This window comes from Microtus ochrogaster, chromosome 5 (genome assembly GCF_000317375.1).
Source record: "Microtus ochrogaster isolate Prairie Vole_2 chromosome 5, MicOch1.0, whole genome shotgun sequence".
In the NCBI taxonomy this organism is placed as follows: domain Eukaryota; kingdom Metazoa; phylum Chordata; class Mammalia; order Rodentia; family Cricetidae; genus Microtus; species Microtus ochrogaster.
In genome coordinates this window covers 2,940,234-2,961,390 of record NC_022012.1, presented here as the reverse complement: position 1 = coordinate 2,961,390, position 21,157 = coordinate 2,940,234, and the positions used below count along the sequence as shown (strand labels likewise).

Genomic DNA, 21,157 nt, shown 5'->3' with positions numbered 1-21,157 from the left:
ATTTTTGTTTTATCACTAATTAATGATTAAGACAGATTTGCTGTCCAGTTGAAATGCTTGCTTGCCTAACATAGAACATTCCAAAGATACATTGGCTTGATATTTCCTTCCATAGAAGAGATGACTTTAGGAACATGATAAAAATCATTGCTTTCCATACAGTATTATAAAAGCAGAAAATGTTGTATGTGTCACAATAACACATAATTTCAACAGTCTGAAACCGGAGTGAGGTACAGTGCTGTGTCCATCGGCATCGCATGCTGAGATACCACGCCCAGCGTAAACTATGCATATTGTGGGTACAGAACCAAGGCTGGGTGATTACACAATGTAATATGGATGAGGGCTGCTGGACACACCTGGGATTCATTATACATTTCATTTTTTCTAAATTTTTGGTCATTGTTTAGGAAGTCTGTACTGTTGCCCCCCCTCATGGAGTTGGAACACTGTGACCATCTTTGTCAAACCTGCCTAGACAGACCCATGTTCTTCCCTTTCAGAAGTCATGGAGCCCAGCACAGCTGCACCCATCTCTTGTCTCTCACCCACATTAGCCCCACACCCTCCTGAGTCTGCTTAGCCAGTATCCTTATCTGGGAAGAGGAGGAAGAGGTGCCTTTCTCCTCTTTTGGATGCTCTTTTGGGGTCAGGCGGTGTGGTACAAAAAGAGGAACAGTACACAGAAGACATGCAGACATGGCCTGCCAGCATCCTTGGGAACAAATCAGGAAAAGTTAGGTAACTAAGTAACCTCAGAGGAGGTGGGTGATGGCTGAAAATCTCTAGTCACAATAACAAGTGCAGCAGGGACTCAGCTGAGCAGGAGGGGGATAAAGTGAAGACTCCATCCTGGTGGCTGGTGAGCTTTGGGGAGATCACTCCTGCTCCTTGCTGGACTGGAGCCATGGCCTAATAAAAGACACTCGAAAGAGCAAAATCCAAGGAGACGGGAGTTAAAAGTTGTGGACCGGCAGAGGAAAGGGAGGCACTAGGGAAACACTCTTCTCGGCATTCAACAAGAGTGGTTGAATGATGCCATTTTAAAATGGTGGTCTAGCCACTCCTGGAAGCACACATCCTTGGGCTGCAGAGCACTTGCCACTGGAGTGTATGACAACCCTGGCCTGCTGGATACCTCTAGACAACCAGGAAGACAGTTTTAGAGAGAGCAAATGACATCCAGTCTGGTCAGAGCTGAGATGTGACCAGTACTCAGCCCATCGTGGGAAGGAGTGCCCAGGGATGGGATCAGAATTCTCAGACCTGCAGAAGGCTGTCCAGAAGCATGAACAGCATCTGCCATCAGACCTGGGGAACCCAAGAGCTGGGATGGTTTGTAGAGCATCCCATTGTATTTCTGGACCCCATTTCCTTTTCTTTCCACCTCTAGACAGGGCTGCCTCATCTTCCCAGACCTTGCCTTCTAGTTCTCCTTCGGCCTCTTCTCTACCGCCGGCCCCACCCTGCTTTTTTCCTACCTACTCTCTAATTGGTTTCTTGGTCCACACAGTATTATTAGAGCTCCTCTGCTTCCTGAAACGACTGGCGTTGAAGGAGCAGCTGCATCTTAATTGACCTTTACTGCATTTTCAAAGTCAGGTTACCTTTTGATGATGATTGTTCTGCAGACAGCAGCTCACCCCAGAGCAGTCCTGGGATTGAGCCTGATGTGCAAAGTGCATGGGCGGAAGGTCTAGACACTAAGCTAGACACCCCATCTAGGAGAATAAAGTGATAGCTTCACCCCTGTTACAATGAGCCCCTCTTAAACATTGCAAACATGTCCCCTAAAAGAATAAGGGGCTCTTGGGATCTTGGGGGTGGGATGGGAGGGGTAAGGGGAGATGGGGAGAGAAAAGGGAGAAGGGGAGGATGGGGGGAACTTGGGGAAACAGGATGATTGGAATAAAGGAAGGCTGGATATGGGAGCACGGAAGCACAATTCTTAGTTAAGGGAGCCATCTTAGGGTTGGCAAGAGACTTGAACCTAGAGTGGCTCCCAGGAGCCCAAGGCGAGGTCCCCAGTTAGTTCCTAGGGCAGCTGAGGATAGGGAACCTGAAATGACCCTATCCTATAGCCATACTGATGAATATCTTGCATATTACCATAGAACCTTCATCTGGCGATGGATGGAGATAGAGACAGAGACCCACATTGGAGCACTGGACTGAGCTCCCAAGGTCCCAATGAGGAGCAGAAGGAAGGAGAACATGAACAAGGAAGTCAGGACCACGAGGGGGGCACCCACCCACTGAGGCAGTGGTGCTGATCTATTGGGAGCTCACCAAGGCCAGCTGGACTGGGACTGAAAAGCATGGGATAAAACCGGACTCTCTGAACATGGCGAACAATGAGGGCTGATGAGAAGTCAAGGACAATGGCACGGGGTTTTGATCCTACTTCATGTTCTGGCTTTGTGAGAGCCTAGCCAGTTTGGTTGTTCACCTTCCTAGACCTGGACGGAGGGGGAAGGACCTTGGACTTTCCACAGGGCAGGGAACCCTGACTGCTCTATGGACTGGAGAGGGAGGGGAGAGGAGTTTGGGGGAGGGGGAGAAGGGTTGGAGGAGGGGGAGGGAAATGGGAGGCTGGGAGGAGGTGGAAAATTTTTTTTCTTTTTCTCAATAAAAAATTAAAAATAAAAAGAATAAGGGGGTCTTAAAAAATAAAGTGCTCTATGAACCTGAAGGCACTTATGATTATTTATATAAAATTTTAAAGACATATTTTATTCTACATTTTAATTATTAATTGACACTATGCAAAATTTGAAAGGTTTACATGGTCTGAAGAGAAGGGTATTACTATGGAAGTTTTCAGCACAATGTTTACCAGTAGTTTCCTTTGAAACTTGTTCCTGAAAACTTTGAGTTACATACCAGCACATCTGTGGGTGAGAAGGCATTCATTTTGGGGCTTATTAGTCACTTGCTTCAGAGGCCCTCCAGTCAACCATGCATTCATTGTTTAGTTCACGGAAGCTGTGAGTGGACTTATAACTGCAGGCGTGGGAGTGGCGTGGGTTATGAAGTCAGGAGTTTGCTTCGGAGGTCTACACCCATGAGAGGAGCAGGGGATGCAGCCTCATAAGCCATGACTCATGAAGAGAAGCCAGGGCCCATCCTCAGTCAGGAGAGAGAGCTCGGCAGTGACAGAGTCAGTGGTCTTGGCTCACCAACTGTCTTTTTGTCTGGATTCTTAAGACATCAAAACTAGTCTAAGCTAGCTCCCCAATACCTGCTTTCCTCCATCCCTCACCCCTGCCCCCAGCTCTCCTGTACACATCCTCAGTCCTGCACACTCCTGAACACGCCTTCACCCCTGCACACAGCTCTCCTCCTGTACACATCCTCATCTCTGCACACTCCTGCACACACCCTCATGCCTGCACATGGCTCTCCTCCTGTACACATCCTCACTCCTGCACATGCCCTCATCCCTGCACACACCCTCACTTCTGCACATGGCTCTCCTCCGGTATACACCCTCACCCCTGCACACTGCTCTCCTCCGGTACACATCCTCACCCCTGCACACTCATCCACACGTCCTCACCCGCACACACCCTCACTTGTGCACACGGCTCTCCTCCTGTACACATCCTCACCCTTGCACACTGCTCTCTTCCTGTACACATCCTCACCCCTGCACACTCATCCACATGCCCTCACCCTGCACACACCCTCACTTGTGCACACAGCTCTCCTCCTGTACACATCCTCACCCCTGCACACTCCTGAACATGCCCTCATCCCTGAACATGCCTCTCTTCCTGAGCACGTCCTCACTCCTGCACATGGCTCTGTCTTCTGGCTGTCTTGCAATGATGGAAAAAAAATGGGACAGTTTCCAGTATTCTAGGTTGGTCTCAAAACCCATTATATATAGCCAAGGATAACCTTGAATTTCTGATCATCCTGTCTCTACCTCCTGGGCTGGGGTTACAGGTGTTTACCGTCCTGCCTAGTTTACAAGGTACCAGGGATTAAATCCAGGGCCCTGTGTATGGTATGAAAACACTCTACAGCCTGAGCTATGTTCCTGCCCTTGCAATGCTTTTTGAATGTTTTTTTCTCATGAGGTGTGCCAAGGCAGACCTACTTCTGCAATGTTTGACAGTATGATAGTACTTCATATTCAAGTACTCAATTGGACACCTTTCCCAATAAAGACAAAGTTACAAACATGTTCCTGAGGTCCTCTCTATATTCTGTTACAATTAAATTTCCTCTTCAGTAAAGGAAAGAATATGGGTGAATGTTGCTATGTTTCTAATTTCCTTCATGGAGTCACGGAGACATCATGAGGGCAATTGTGAAACTCTCTCAGTAGTCAGAGTAAGGACACAGAAGACATCTATGAAGACAGCTTACTGACACTGAAAATCCTGGAGGCCTTGGGAATGGGGCATTTAGGAAGAGCTTTTCGTTAGAAATACCCACCTGTGTGTGTAGCATTTGATCACCCATGCATGCATGCGTCCACCCACCTACCATCTTCCCGTTCATGCATGCACACATTTACCAATCTGCTCATCTGTCCAACTAGCTAATTGTCATTCACAGATAGCAAAGGAACCTTTTACTGTTCCTCTCACTAGACACATACCAACAAACAGTAGCCCACTACACCTGGACTGATGCCTGGGAGACAAGCTGCTGCCTTTGGGGATTTTAATCTTTATCATGAAAGCAGTTAGAACAAGACAGCAGCTATTAGGAACACACTCAGCAAAACATCCAGACCTCAGCCAGTCTCCATTCACAGCGGCTGTGCATCCCAGACCCCACTGCCTGGCCTACTTCCCATCAATGTAGCATGTCTGTGCTGTCTTCAGTCACTGAGACAACAACATTGGTTGGCGTGGCTGAGGCCGGGGATGTCTTGGGCTCACCTGTCCTTGAAGAGCAGAAGCTCCTTTCCCAGCATCGTCACAGCATCAAAGGATGAGCTGGAGTCGCAGAGGTCGGGAAGGGATGGCTTGTGGGGCGGGATATGGGGCATGGTGGGCTTTCCTGGGAATGTCTTCCTGGGTCCTAGGATTCAAAGTGTGAAACAATGCCAGCAACTCAGAGCATGTCCATTCTGCTCTTGAGAACTCTAGAATGCCATAAGGAAGTGGCTGCCAGTGGCAGGCAGACCTTGGTTTGAATCTCAGCATCTCTACCTGTTAGTTGTGTGACATAAAACAATTTAACTTCCTACAGCCTTGTTACATCAGTTGTAAATTGGGAGTGCTACCAGTAGAACCTACCTATGAATATTATGTAAAACTTAAGTAATACCTGAAAATATCAGCAGCTGAAGACTCCTGGAAAGCCAGTTTGCCATGGGCGTGGACTTTGGTGACTTTGCTCCGGTACACAGTGGTACAATTTGGACTTAGTGCGTTATAAAAATTAAAGATGGCACGGAGTTGGTAGCAGGGTTTGGAAGCCCGTGTGTGTATGGGAGGAATTGGGGCGGTATAGGAAGTGACTAGGATCAAAAAGCATTGTACACTTATGTGAAATTCTCAGAGAATTAATGAAAATAGTCCATAAGAAGAGGTTGCTATTTTTTACTGTTAGGCACAACCAAATGGTAGCTAAAGATGCCTTAAGATCCCTGCTACCTTTTACCTTCAATGAAATTAGAGTTTATACAACCTTGCCATGAAAAGGACATAAATGACAAGTGTAAGCAGGTCTCATACTCAACAGATTATCTATATGGTTGAGTGATAGAGTTATTAGCATCATTATTGCTATTTTTAGGGAGCAAAGACTCCTTATCTGTCAGTGTGTGTGTGTGTGTGTGTGTGTATGTGTGTGTGTGTGTGTGTGTGTTGGTATAAACTATAAACTATAATCACCATCTTCCATCTTCCAATGCATAATTTTTTGCTTTGGAAAATAGGAAATGGACCATTTTCCTTGGCTTTTTAGAGCCAGGATACTCTGGAGGAAAGACAAGGCACAGTGCTTTCTCTGGTGCATATACTCTCTGTCAAAGCAGCTAAGTCCTCAGAAACTGCACTTTCTCTAACCAGGGGTGAGAGGTAGTGAAGAAATCATACCGTATAGTGCTTGAATTCCTTTCACGTCATCCTTGGGGAGATGGAACCTATAGGGGTTCTGGTACTTGTAAGTTGGGTACATAAGTGCTGACGGGTCTGTGGAGTGGCCCAGGCCTAGAGCATGGCCAAATTCGTGAGCTGCGACGGTGAATAAATTGAACCCTAAACAGCGAGAGAGAGAGAGAGAGAGAGAGAGAGAGAGAGAGAGAGAGAGAGAGAGTCAACAAAGTTGTGTTTTCTCAGCTTGTCCCAGGAGAAATTGTGCCACAGCACAGCTAGCTCTCCTTTCATAAAGGGACTCAAAGGTTGGGAGACTAGTCTAGCACTTGGCTTTCCTGTCTTTAGTCTCTTTTGGTTCCTTCACCCTTTGGGGGAAGGGGGCGGAGGGAAATGTAAAACAATCCATTCTCCCATTGCCAGCGATGTGTGATAGTGGATAACAAAGGGTCTGGCAGCTAGGAGCAGTAATGAAATTTGCAGTAGTGCCCAGCTTTGGATCCTAAGTCCTAGAGTCACCTCCTGCTACAACCCACCCCCTTTATACTATAAATTGGTTATATGAACAAAATCACTGCATAGAAATGGAACGTAGTACAATGCAATCAAATTATCGTCTGCTATAGGGAAATCGGGCTCACACACCAAGCTGAGTTCAGTTATAGGAAGGTTAGCTTCCGGCTCTAAAATGCATCTGTTTTCATACAGCTCAGTGGTTACACAGTTAACATTTCAGTCAGTGCTTGAGGAAACTAGATTCACAGAGTCAAAATAATTTACCCATGGTTACAGTCAGCAATCGGTGGAACCAGGAATTGAGATTTTAATTTACTTGGCATCAAAGCAGGATTTCTAATGACTATCCTAAGTGTGTGGGGTGTACCAGCTTCTTCTTTCATCGTGTTTCACACTCAGACGACCCTCATGGCATGCTGGGAACTTTACACCCCCTCCCCCATCACACTCCTCAGGAGAGTACTAATTCATTTCGTGGGGTCATTCTTAAATATAGTTCATTTCCACATACAGGTAAAAAACTGTAATCTTATACATCTGAACGAGAAGTAAGCTGTGCACTGGGATGGAATTGGCTCTGCAGATTAAATGCCAAGAAACAGAGAGCAGGCAAATCTATAGCATCATAGTGGGAGGGTCTTCCCCTGTAGGTTCCCTTCTGGATTTTTGGCTTACTTGTTTTTCCTACCCAGCCCCCTAGTTAAAGGGTAGCTTGGGACGTTGAACCTCAAGGTTTCATGATGGAGCCCAGAAGAAGGTACAATAGTTTCCAGGTTATGGTGAATTGTGCATATATACCGTTCATCCCCATAGTCCACTTCTCAGCATTGTCGAAGTGCGTGTCTCCTCCCAAGCCTTCTCCAGGTGCAAATGCATGGGCCAGAGTCCCTCGAGGCCCATCAAATGGGTAGGAATCCCCGTGATCTAAGTGGGAAACATCAACCAGATCAAGGCATAGTAATTCTGGGCAGAAGGCAATCAACAGTCTCAGCAGCGTTGGCCCTTAAATGAGCTTTTCAATATTTATCTTTGAAAGACCTTTTTAAATTATGTGTGTACTCCCTGTGGGAGTATGTGCTCATGCATGCAGTGCCCGAGGAGGCCAGAAGAGGGCGTAGTTGCAGCACAAGTGCTCTTAACTGCCACGTCATTTCCCTGGCATTAATATTCATTCTTAAGTATAGAAAAGGTCAAGGGTCATGGAATTGAAAAATAGAAAGATTATTTTGTACTTCAAAGATGCATTGCAAACAGGCAATCTTTGTGGTAATGGTTTTCATCACAACACACAGCATATGGTAGATGGTCACACAACACAGATTACAGAAGGAGAAAGAACTGAGGGACATTTGGTAGCAACCAGGCCCACTGACTGATTACAATATAAACCTGTCAGCCAAGTCCAATTCCTCTGGGAGGGTTTAGTAAACTGAAAGTGTGCTTTCTGTTTGCATGGCATAACATAATTTAAGTGAAAAAAATCAAAAGAAAATGTCTTTGTAATTTTGATAGCTGCACATGTAAAGTCTATGAAAGAAAAGGTGGTCGGGGAAATCCCGGCACCCGGGGCTTTTGGCGCTTTGTTCTGCCATCATGACTCGACAGAAACCATCTGAAAAATGGACAGAAGCTACTGCTCTTGAATTCTCATAATTTTGGTGACAGTGCTTGATTTTTCGTTTACTTAAAAATTGGTATTTGTATTTCATTTTATTAATTTGTTAGTTTTAAATGTATTTACTTTGTGTGTTTGAGAGAGTGGCTGTACTCACTGTTATGTGGAGATCAGAGGACAACACAGGGACCAGGTCCTCTCCTCCCACCAGGCAGGCTTGACAGCAAGGGCTTTGCTGGCCCAGTCACCTCATCGGCCCTATTTATCGTTTTTAAAGCCCCACCCCCGGATTCAGTATGCTATTTCTCAGGTCTCATTTGATGCAGCACCATCAGGTCTGTGTGTTCTGAGAAGTGGAAGGGAGATTGGCTGGTTTCTAGGCAGCCTTTGTGCTGGAAGACGGAAGACCAGCTTGAATGACAAAGAATCACAAATCAATTCCATGTACCCTGAATTTACCCTGACTCACAAGGTCCTGCCATTTCACCAAGTGCCCTTGATGCCTGACAGGAACAGGACCTGCCATGGCTCTCTGGCCTCCCCTCCCCTCCCTCCGAAGCACATTCCCTGTAGCAACACCAGACTGGAATAACCCAGGGCTCAGACTGTCTTGGGCACTTAGCAGCATTATCTGGGCAGGGGAAGAGGGAGTGACATTCATCTTCACTGCTGTAAGTGGAGGAGGGGAGTGTTTTAGGGGCATCCTGTTTCTTCTGTTTCCTGCAAGGGTTTCTCTGCAGAGGAGAAAATGGAGAAGCAGGCAGGTAGAGGCAAACTCGCATGCACTTCCCAAGAGTAGTGTTTAAGCAGGGTGGGCCCTGAATGCTACCTCTGTAACTATCGCACGGGGGTTGGCGACCACAGGGTCCCTGGGGAATTGACTTCCTTAGAGGGGACTCCAGCTAAGAGAATATTGGGCACTACAAAACCAGGTAATAGTGATAAACATTGTTATGGGAAACACTGGAGACGTCTGGCCCCCTAGTCAGTAGGAAACTAAAGCTGATAGAACTGTCCTCTCCTGGGGTTTGAGCCACAGTGAAAGAGTAGCTCAGGGAGTCTGTCCCTCAGCACAGCCTACAAGCGCAGACAGTACTGAGACCGCTCTATCCTGCCTTCTGAAGGGATGCTCATCTTTGCCCCTGTCTTTACCGGTTCCAGTTCGATGGGATGAAGCCCTGCGCTGATCAAGCCATAAGTCTGTCAAAGGAGCAAGTTTGGGGCAATAGAACCCAAGAAACAGTACAGTACCTCCAGTTTCAAAAGATATCATGATATCTGCTTCCCCAGAGTTTATCCTAACGAAGTTCAGAGGGACGGCGGTGCTCCAGGCACGCAGGGCCATCTCCACAGCCTTGTCCACCTCAGCAGGACTCATGGAAGGTGTGTACTTAGAGACTCTGGACAGAGGGAAAGCAGAGGTGTGTGCTTCAGTGACTGCAGAGGGACTGCCCGGGCTGCTCACAGAGCACAGGCCCGGGTCTCCATAGCATAGACTGTTCACAGACCACAGGCCCAGGTCTCCATGGCACAGACTGTTCACAGAGCACAGGCCCGGGTCTCCATGGCACAGACCACAGGCCCGGGTCTCCATGGCACAGACTGTTCACAGAGCACACGTCTGGGTCTCCATGGCATAGACTATAGGCCCGGGTCTCCATGGCACAATTTGTTTTTTGTTTTATTTTTCCTGAATCAGTAGTTCTTCCCCCGCTTTGTAACATCCTGGATTGTCTCTTGTCAAACAGGACACTACAGAGAGACCTAGAAGGCAGAGACATCCAGCCCTGGACTTTTGAATGGTTAGTTCTCTTTGTTATTTATTTGAGGGTTTGCTACCTCAATTCTTTATCAAAGGTCAATGGAATTTCCCCACGGTTGGGGAGTGGCCTGTAAGTGTGTGTGTGTGTGTGTGTGTGTGTGTTTGTGAGAGAGCCAGAGACAGAGAGAGACAGAGATAGAGACAGACAGACAGATACAGGAGAGACAGAGAGGCACAGTTTCTTTTAAAATTTTTAAAATTTGCTTTTAAAAAGGTTTGTTTTTAGTGTGTGTGATAGGTGTTTTGCTTGCATGCATTGTCTGTGCATAATGTGTGCAATGCTCATGATAGCCAGCAGAGGGCATCGATTTCTAGGGAACTGGAGTTACAGAGGGCTGTGAGTCGCCTTGTGGGTACTGAGGATTGGACCTGGATCTTCTGCAGGTGCTTTTAACTGCTGAATCATCTCTCCAGCCCTTTGTGTGCTTTCCTTGAAAGGATTTGTTAGCCTAGAACTGAATGCTCCCTGGGGTGAGAAGAGGTCTGAGCTCTCCAGGGAGACTCTAGTGGTTTTCTGGATACAAGTACAGAGTTGCTGGATCCCAGGGTTCCCTCTGTGCTGAAGCCCAGAGATTGGGGTTCTGCCAGCAGTGAAAGGGGGGAAAGAATTTCACCTGGGACTCTGGACTGGGCTGAATAATGGCTACAAAACAAGGAGGCAGATGTTCAGCAGCCGACTTTGGAGGTAGATCTGAGGCCACAGCCTTTTCTCTAGCTTTGACTCGTGTCTAACACAGACAGACACATTTGCCAAACGCAGGTACTTGGCAAATGGAAGAACAAAGGCTAGCAGTGTAGGATATCCTGGAACTCTCAAGCTTTAGGGTCCATGACAACAGTCTAGCAAGCTTGTTGAATGTACTGGCTTAGTTTTGAAATCTGTACTTTAGCAAGTTTCTTAGATCATTCTCATACAGGTGATATGATCTGAGCTAGCACACAAGACCAAAATCCTAGGGTACTCAAAATAAAGACCAAGAGAGAAGATGGAAAATTGCTCAGTTCTGGACCATTTCATGATTTAAAAATACTCACACCCCTCTGTCATACAGACCTACGATTTAGGCCCAGGCTAGACAATACCTTGTCATTCCCTCTCGATACAGGCGGAGCAACTGTGTCCTTGAGTTGACAGCGTAGCTGAGACAGCCAAGAGAAGGGTGGAGAAAAGAATAACACAAGAGAAAGGGAAGTGGAGAAAATCCTGACCTGGGGTCTATGGGTTGAAAACCATGAGTTGATGGCATGAAGGCAGTGTTCTTTGGAGACGAGCTCCGTGCCAGACAGGGCTCTCAGCACTTTTTAACGTGGTGTGTTATCTCGCCCTCTCAGGCCCAGGGCAGTCGGTAATGATGATGATCAAGGCCTGTAGTTTGTGGTTAGGGGGGCCCAGTCCTGCTCTGTCTGCTTTCCAGGCTGTGCCCAGGAGCACTCTGTGTGCTTCCTGCCTTCCCTGTGCATCAGCTATGTTAGTTACGGGAGTTATTCCCACATTCACGACCCTGCTGTTAACTGTGCATAACAACATCCTAAAATTCTAGGACACAGTTGAAAGAATTATGAAAAGCTGTCATGAATTTATCTTTTTCCCCCCTCTAAGAGCTTAAACTGTAGTTGTTTCTCAGACTGTGGTGAACTTTTCTTAGGCTACCCCATTGCTTTGATTTCTTTGTCCTGAGTGGCACCTTGTGGACGGGACCTCTAATAGCAGGTAACAAAAGGCCCCACCAAATTCTTTTCTTGTGTGGGATCACCAGGTTTGTCAGAAGGGTTTAACAATCTCCTTCAGCAGAGAACATATGACTCTGGCCAGCACGGCTTGCTGGTTTCTGTATTGTAAATAGTGCCCGACCGTCAGGGATACCACATTGGCAACAGTCAAGAGGCCACTATGGAGTGAGGAGATTAGTCAGGTAAAATAGACATGGATAAGCTTGTGAATCTGGGTGGGGGAAAACGGAAAAGTAGGAAGTAATATGTTCTGGTTAGCTCTGTTTTAAAATACACTCTAATTGTAAAGTTACATCATTGTGTATCAAGAAGCCCAGGAAGCTCTTGGGAACATAACAATAAACCCCAGAATCCCTGCCATTGCAGCTGGCTCCTGATGTAGCAAGGAAACTGTTCTCTTCCAACCTGCTGAAGTTTGCAGCAACGCAACTCTGCCCATCTCCAGGTCTCATCCAAGTGTGCTGGTCCTGGCAATGTAACGGGATCCAGATCCACTCCCTTGCCGTGCCCTCTCCTGCACTTCAGTGGTGTGCTTGGGCACTGGGACTGGCGACACGAGGTCCATCTCACTCAGCTTGGTTGGTAGGTACAAAAATCTGGCATAGAACCACCCAACGATATACCCACTAGGCCTATGTGAGGCCCAAGCCTGACAGCGTCACCCACCTCTTTCAGGGTCACTTAGGCTGAGGAGTGGGCACCCTGGGTGATGTTCTTTTGGTTGGGCTATCCTCTAAATGAGCCCTGGAGTGGATCAAGGAAGCTAGAGCAGGAAATTTGCTCTCTCTACTGAGAGCCCAGGAAGGAAGAACCAAAGCTCCTGTTGGGCTGCCTCCTCAACCTAAACAGGAAGATACCAGATGATGGGGCAGTACCAGGCAGGCACCATGGGTAAACGGGACTTGAAGGTGCAACTGGCTTCAAATCAGGGTCAGGAGCCACTTCTGTATGACTGGCCAGCCAGATAGCTCCCCCTCTGCCGCCCCAGAGCCCACTGCGGGCCTGTGAGGACAACTCTTTCTCCCTGTTCATGTCTGTCTCCCCCTAAAGACCAGAAAGGAGAAGGATGATCCGTGCACCTTTATATTCCACAAACTGAGTGCCTATAGTAGCCAAAATCATCAGCAAATGATTTGTGGAATCGGTGAATGAATTTTATTAATGAGTCTTTGGCAGTGTATGTGTGGGAAAGGGTGGGGTGAGGGAAGAGGCCAAACTCCAGTGCTGTTTCTCACGAGACATCCATGCTTTTCTGAGGTGGTGTCTCATTTGACTTCTAGTCTCTCGTTTGATTGAGTAATCAAGCCCAGCTGGCCAGATTAAAAGGTTATCAGTCCTACCCAATGGCTACTTTAATCTTAGCTGGTCAGGTCTGTAATGGAGAGATGAACAGCTATCCTGAGATTAGATTTTCGAGAAGACAGCTGGAGAGATTCTACTCTTTCTCATGGCTGTTGTGGGTTCTGCCTTCCCCACAGATCAAGAGAGTTTGGGAAGAAAAGGAGAGGGTGAGGCGCGTCTTTCTCTTTGAATTGGGAAAGACTCAATCTCATTACCTGTATGTCAAAATATTTTTTTTCCATTTGGGTTCACCTGGGAAGAGGCGGTAGTTGGCCACATCAGGGACGCCACAGCGAGGCCTCTTGATCACATGCATCGTAGTCGGGTCCAACTTCCCAGTGACTTGGAGGCCAAAGAAAGATTGCAGCTCCTTAATCTTCCTGACCATGGGGTTGCCTTGTCTCACCACCATCTCACCAGCCTGGGGGCCTCCTTTGGGTGTGTAATACTTGTCAAGGTAGTCCTGAAAGGGAGAGCAGGCTGACACATCGGTGGTGTGGTTGGTGAGCGCCCTATGCACCCCTACTCAGCTGGGCAGGGCACAATATTCCTCATATAAATAGGGTATGTATTCTTATTTTAAAAACTTCGACATATTTGCATAGATGAAACATGTTTGTTAAAACTTATTAGTGATTACTTTTGAGTACTGAGGCTTGTAGACCGTTCTCCTCCCCTACAGTTTTTGCGTATGTGTGTGGTATACACATGTGTGTGTGGGCGTACTTGCTTGTATGGGCTCATGTGAAAACCACAGGTTGATGTTGGTATGTCATTCTTAATCATGTAATATAGAAGACATAATGTGTAATGTGAAATAAGTAGGTTTTTTTCCCCAAGAGACACAAAGAAGCCACTGTATGGACTGGAGATCTTAACTAGTTTTGGTGGGTTGTGGGTGAGCTTTCTTTTTATAGGGTGGTTTCCTGAAACAGGCTCACTACCCTCTGAGGCAAGAAAATGAGCCATAAATTATTAGGCTTCTTGCATATGAGACTCAGGGAACATTATGGAGCAGGGGGTCAGAAGACTGGAGGAGACAGAGTCCCAGGAGGAGTAAGGTGCAACAGAGTCCTTTGGATGTGATGGGACCCCTGACTGTAACACAGAACCAAGCCAGTCAACACTGCAGCAGGGATGCAGGAGAAGCACATGAGTCCCGTGACAGCTGCTGAGAGAAGGGGATCACTTTCCTTAGAGGCAAGCCTCCTTGTAGGCTGACGTGTTCCAGTGGTGGCCCACGCCTCTGTGCACGTGAGCAGTACCAGCTGGACTCAGAGGGCAACCAAAAGGAGACAGAGGAAAAAAAAAACAGGGCATGAGGGTGGGAGGGAGATTGGGAAGAATCCAGGAGTTGGGGAGGAGCAGTAATGAATATGATCAAAATACATCACACATGTGTATGAAATCCTCAAAGAGTAAAAAAAACATTAGCTCCTCCCTGCATGAGCAAGTTTCACCCACACAGATGTCAAGCCCCTTGGATACCTTGATCACCCTGCTGTGTGGATATTCCTCTGGGAGCAGGGCCACCTGAACTGCACAGGACCGCACAAACGCATAGTGGAGGCCCATGTTTGGTTCAGGAATTTTCCCTGCCCACTGTGGCCAGAGAGTTAGAATCCTACATTTAAGTTTAGTTGATTATTTATTGTATACAAATTTTTATATTTTATAAATTTATAGAAATTCTATAAATAAATAAAAACATTTATCTCTACATTAACCATAGATTTAATTATTTATAAATTATGCCTAGTATACTAACATATACTAGATATATTTAAATGTTGCAAGCAAGCGGGATGTGTTTGTTTTTAGGGTGTGAACCTGGAGACACTGGTGTGCTGTGCAAGTGCCCTACTGCTGGGCCACATCCCACCTACAACGGGCGATTTGTTAGAAAGATTATCATATATCCATGTGAACCAAAACTAAGTCTATACTAAGATCATGTCTTTAAAAAATATTTACTGGCATAGAGAATGTTCTCAATGAAACAACAACACACAGAATAAAAGGGAAGAGAAATCTGTGTCGGAGCCCGGCAGTTTCGGAAGTAAAGAACATGCATACAGTGAGCAATGAAGGGAGGCCGCTAGGCCTGAGTGCCAGTGCCGTCGTCTGTGCACGGGGCAACTGCAGGCGACTCTGCCTTTCCTTTTCCTGCTCCACACGTTTTCTCTGGTGACGTCGGCCGCTGTTACAGTTCATGTTCCATTTCCTCTCTCCCGTCCCCAGAGGAGGTGACTTTGCCGGGGAACAGCCCTTGGGAAGTTTGGCTAAGGAGCTGGAGGATGGTCCAGCAGCTCAGAGTGCTGCTGTTGCTCTTCCAGAGGACCCGAGTTTGGTTCCTGGCACCCAGTTTGGGCGGTTCCCAACTGTCTGTACCGCCAGCTCCAGGAGATCTGACTTTCTCTTTGGGTCTTTGTGAGCACACGTGCATCCAAACACACACAAATAAAAATAGATCTGAAACATTTTTTAAAATTTTAGGCCTTTCAACTCGGATGAGGAACACTGACATTCAGGAAGATTATGTTTCGGGCTCCATCTGTGCTCAGGGCTTTTATGTTTTTCTTTTCATTTCCTCTTTCTGAGGCTGAAGCTGCATTGAGGACTTCTGGTTTATGGCAGCTTGGTGATGCCGCAGTTATGCTCCTCGGAGAACAGGGAACTGCATCGAATTCCTGATGCGCAGTATTTCTGCGATGGTTTGTTTCAAGGATTTTCCCCCTCCCCCCCATTGTTTGAGAATGTGCTAGACTCGACCTTCTGATGTCTGCTTTATGAGATGTGATCTTAGAAGGGGGGTATTTATGGTAAATTCAGCAAACCTGGCATTTACTGCTGTTAAAGTGCCATTGTCACAAACAAAAACACAGGGACCAGGGAGAGGTTACTAAAGACTCAACAGTAGAGAGAAATAACACATCTGTACAAACACTGGGTAACCCCCTAAAACCAATGCCAGAAAGTCCTTAAAACCCCTGAAAATTTTACATGCTAGCAGGATCATCTGGGGCAGGGGTAAAGGGTGCCCTGGGACTGTCACCCCAGCACAGGAGGGGAGCCAGCATTCTTAGAGATGCGGTCCCTGGCCTGTTGCCTCCTGGGACAGCCCCATACCTGGAAAGGTATGTGATGTGGGATTCCCCTCTGTATACTGTGAATACCATAGGTGAATAAAGAAACTGCCTTGGCCTGTTGATAGAGCAGGACTTAGCTAGGCAGGGAAAACTAAACTGAATGCTGGGAGAAGGAAGACAGAGTAGAGATAAGCAATGTAGCCCCGCTGGAGCTGGACAGAACCTTACCCAGTAAGCCACAGCCAGGCGGCAATAGGCAGATCACTAGAAATGGGCCAAGCAGTGATTTAATTAATACAGCCTCTGTGTAATTATTTTGGGTCTGAGCTGCCGAGCAGTCAGGAACAAACAAGTGACCCTCCTTCAACAGGTATGAGCAGTGATTCAGAGGAACATATTTTTTAAAAAGAGAAAGTATGAGGTTGGGGTGGAAAATGTTGACAGGATCTGGGTGGATTTGGAGGGTGGGATGAAGGTGGTTGAAATATATTGTTTGCATGTATGAAATTCTCAAAGAATAAACAGAAAGTTAAAAACCCCAAAACCTCAAAACCAAAAGCAGGCCCATGCTTGCCTTGGCCACAGCCTCACCCTCAGTAAGAATGAGTTAATTTTAAAGCTACAGACAAAAGGATTAGCAGTGTCTACAAGCTACTGATGGAACTCGGGGAATCTCTTTTTTTCGGTTGTGGTTTTTATGTTTTCTCCTATGAGGCTACACAATGCTTGTAATGTTTTTCTTTTCCTTTAAATTTTCCGCAGGTTGTCAAACCTACAGCTTTTAAAGTTTAAGGCTGAACTTAATAGATGGGATCAGAGCATTCAGTTTTAATGAAATAAACTCAGAAGTTATTCCTACTTAATAAAAGAACAAAGCCAAGTCACTGCAATGACATTAAGGAGATGGTGACTTAGTAATTCCTGAGTCAGTGCGTTAGGGATGCCGCTATGGAGGACTCTCGTCCGTTCTGAGTTAGGGTGAGGCTGGTGCTGTGGGCACTTTCTGGCCAGAGCTGTTGACATGGCTTTGGCATTCTTTCTGCAGTCAAGATGTTCCATTTTGCACTTAGAGGTACACTTGGAACTGTCCCGTTTTATAGGCCACCACTTTGATGCTGTCCTTCCGTCACAGGTTTCCAGACTTACTGGTGTCCTCCCACCTGCACCGCCCACACGGTTCAAATCACTAAGTTTCAGCCTTCACTCCACTGTCCTCCGCCTGCTTCTTGTCTAGAGTCTGACAGATAAAAGTAGCCGAGGCTAAGAGGGTCTGTTTCTGCTGGCTCCCTGCCAACATCTTAGGACTCAAGTCACTGGTTTGAGGAGCGGCCAGAGTATGCTTTCTTCCTCTATCTCTCAGAGTCATCAAAAGAGGTTTGTAAGGACTTTGACGCTATCTGAATGCAGGCTGTACAGAACAGGCCAGGGCAATTCTTTGATTTCCTCCCACTTTAGCTTTCTGGCCAGCTTCAGCCTTCCTGTCTTATCTACTGAGACGGTACCAATGTGTTTGTTTACCATGTGGATGTGGAGAACGGAGCTCCGCCATCTCTTTAGTCCCTATTTGTAACTCTTTAAAGTTATGAAAATAGTTTAAAAGCCAAAATGTTTTTATGGTATAATATTCAGCAAGAAAAATAGAAGCCAAAATTTAAAGATAATAGCAATTAGAAAAATCTTTGTCACAGAAAATAAAGTGGTACAAATGACTCCAGAATCTAGGATCCTCTTTTGGATGATTTAATTTTTCATAAGCATGTGGTAAGTACTGTGTTTATAGACCCTCCAGAAGCTGTTTTAGATGTCATGTCAACAGCACCAGGTAGTTCCCACGTTCCGATAGGCTGGGCTAGTGGGTTTTGACTTTATGAAGGGTGATATGCCCTCAGTACAAACCGCACTACAAAGTTTCCCTCTTGGTCTTTCCCTAGACTGGAAGTGTGGGGTGTGGCTCTCTCTGGATCCCGAGCCTCAGCCATGACCACAGCTCACAGCCACTCAGTAGCCAGGCCAACGCCGGCTAACCGCAGTGTGCTGTGCACCGCACAAGAGCTTTGGGTAAGCTGTGGGACCTACGGTGAGGTTATCAAGACACAGCACCACTCTAAACCAAGAAACATCTACACTGTTTGAAAAAGCAAGCCATGAAGTAGTCACTCTCCCACACTTCCTCTCCCACCGTGTGTATGCTGGGGAGTGGACGAGGGACCTCGGGCACGGTAGGCAAATGCTCGATTACTGAGCTGTATCCCTAGCTCTGCCTACCCATATTACATCTACTACCCCATCCTATCATTTCAAAGCCCTAATGCAGATCAGCAAGCCAGAACTTAAGGATTTATAAATAAATGAAGTAAGGACTATTTAAGTTCTCAAGTGCAGATGTTTGTCTGTGGGCTTGGGGACACAAATGTCTGGGTTGTTATTTCGTAGCTAGCGGTTTCTGAGGAAAAGAGCAGAGTGGAAGATGCCTTCTAGTTACCCATGTTTTTCATGGTCTCTGAGTTCCGCCACATAGTGATTACACCCCACACTCCTCTACACTGGACTCCTGCACTTAAGGATGCTTTTGCCAGCTTGCCCTCTCTCCAGGATTTTCCAGGACAAGTTCATTCTACAGCTGAGGCTCATCCCAGATGTGACTGTCTGAGAGGTTCCCCGGATGGGACATAGTCCCAGTCAGCCAGTCTCTTTCCGGTGTCTCTTCCTACTTTCTGAAATAAGCTTGTGCACTTGAGAGACACGTTTGCTTTCTCGCTTTACCCTCCCTCCGGTCCCGCCATTCTCCCATCAGCACCGTGAGAGAAGAGACAGACTTATCTTCTCAGCCGCGCTTTGGTGCTCATACTGCCCAGAGGCCATCAGTAACAATAGACACTGCTTGTTTGCATTGGGATTCTGTGAGCTCCCAAGGCTGATGGATATTTCTGTATGCTACATGATCGTATATAAACTGTTTCTAGTTTTTGGGTTTAGCATGAGAGATCTGCCCTCATCTTTGTGTACTCTCAAAGAAAATGCTCGTTCCAGAGCGGGTGCCTAGGCCTGCTGCAGCAGGAACATCTGTGTGGCAGGTGACACAGTATCGAAGGTACAACAGAGACTTACATAGAGAACGAAGTAAGAGTGTCCTAACAGACCTCAGCACCTCAGTCACACCGTTCTTTTGAAATGTGTCCCTACCCCACAGATGACCAGACTAGCAAAGATGACTTGACCAAAACTTTCTGACCTTAGTCCTATTTCAAGTGGGACCACCTTAATTCCTCTGTAAAGAGCTGCCTTTTGGTTCTGCAGACCATAGTCAACCATTATCGGACAACAGCCTGTAATCTAATGGTCTGGCCAGGGTTGGCTGGGAGAGTGAGTGACATTTGCCCAAGCCCAGGACTAACATCAGAACCCCCACTGGCTCAGATCTATTCTGGTAGAGCACCACCTGCTCTGTGTGTGTCAGGAAGTGGGTACCACAAAAGCTTTGTAGTTTCTGGAGGGGGAATTACATTTGGAGAAAAAGGACCAGGAAAACACAATTTAAAATTTTAGTGCTTGGAGCCCATCACACATGGGCTCTAGAGAAAGAAAGTTTGGCTCAAGTGGGCGTCTACTCTTGATGTTGCCATCTTTTGGGGAGGGGGAGTCCTATCTTCTGGGGAGGGGGTGTCTACTGTCAAGCTGGACTTGCTTATTCATATGCAAGGCTGTTATTGCAAATGTTCCCTGAATTCTCCCATGTTGTAAGAGAAACTGATCAACCCAAATGGTTGAGTGTCAAAACAATTGGTAGGGACAGTCAAGGGTGCATAGGTGACTGATGCCTAGCTCTTAGCCGGACCAGATAGCAGCCCCCAGGCAGAGATGTACACGTGCATGCTATACTTTCATCAGACTCCCAGAGAGAACCAGGTACACATCTACAAACACCTTTCATCAGAGATCTGGTCCTACAGGTTAAGGATCACTCTTCTCCACTAACTGACGTCTCTGTATTTGGGATGATTTCCAGCCATGAAATCTTTACAAAATTCTAATATAATTGTTGACCCTTTCCACCACAGTCAGTTCCTTCATAGTCCATTCAGGTGCAAGAGACCACACGGGGGAAAGGGATGTTGAGGTAAGGGTTGTGGAGAAACACAGGAGGGAGAGAAGACCCTCTGTCGAGAAGAAAGCTTGCTCTCTCTTAAATTCTGACTAATGCTACCTGGAGCACAAAAGTCATTTTTCAAAATGCAAACCTAAGAAAATTTTCCCATGTGGATGCTGAGCACTCAACATTAAATTCACAGCCTTGTTTTTGAATTTTGTATGTTGCACAGCTCCACTCATATTCTGTATAATGTGATACATCTACACAGATACATCTACTCAGCCATGAATTCATCCACGTAACACACACACTGAAGAGCACCAGGAATGGATCTTAGATGGTGTGGTTCATCAGCCTTCTGTGGACATTAATAGATCTTGGTTGACTTTCTCATGTGCCCTGTTGGGTGTTCTGGGTTAGGGGTAGGATGAGGGATGGGGTGGGGAGTCACAAACCTGCGCGAGCTGGTAGCTGCTCCTGAAGGTCCTAGGAGTGGCTGCAAATAGGGTGGGGACTGCGGTGGCAAACTTTAGAGCTGTGACAAGGACAGCAAGGCCAGAGGCGGGTAGCACCTTCATTTCCTTTCGGTCTCGTGGTAAATATGTCAGCCCAGGGGGTGGCAGACAGTGCACCCCTGCCCCTGGACCTGCGCTCCTTTTATAGAGTCGCACAGGTCTGGGCCTTGCAAGTGATGATTCATGTCTCAAATGGTAATTACACAGATGGTGTCTCTCTCTGATGATGGGGTAACAGCCCTGCACAGGGCCAGGGAAAGCTTTCTTCTTTGTGACTGACCCAGTCACAAAGGAGAGAAATGGTCACATTTAATGAAGCTTGTTAGCTATGTGCACAAATTGGGGTGAGCTTGATTGATCTGAATCCCACCCAATG

At 46.7% G+C, this 21,157-nt stretch overlaps 1 protein-coding gene across 1 annotated transcript in view; it reads right to left on the bottom strand.

Moving 5' to 3' along the window:
* Positions 1-20,844, bottom strand: part of Mmp20 (matrix metallopeptidase 20) — a 40,795-nt gene extending 19,951 nt beyond the window's left edge. Inside the window, exons 1-6 of the mRNA XM_005346781.2 lie at positions 20,722-20,844; positions 13,303-13,550; positions 9,445-9,593; positions 7,377-7,502; positions 6,066-6,227; positions 4,902-5,043 (exon numbers count right to left, since the gene is read on the bottom strand). Of these exons, the coding sequence (XP_005346838.1) occupies positions 4,902-5,043; positions 6,066-6,227; positions 7,377-7,502; positions 9,445-9,593; positions 13,303-13,550; positions 20,722-20,844 (950 nt within the window). The remainder of the gene's footprint in view (positions 1-4,901; positions 5,044-6,065; positions 6,228-7,376; positions 7,503-9,444; positions 9,594-13,302; positions 13,551-20,721) is intronic.
* Positions 20,845-21,157: the final 313 nt, after the last annotated feature.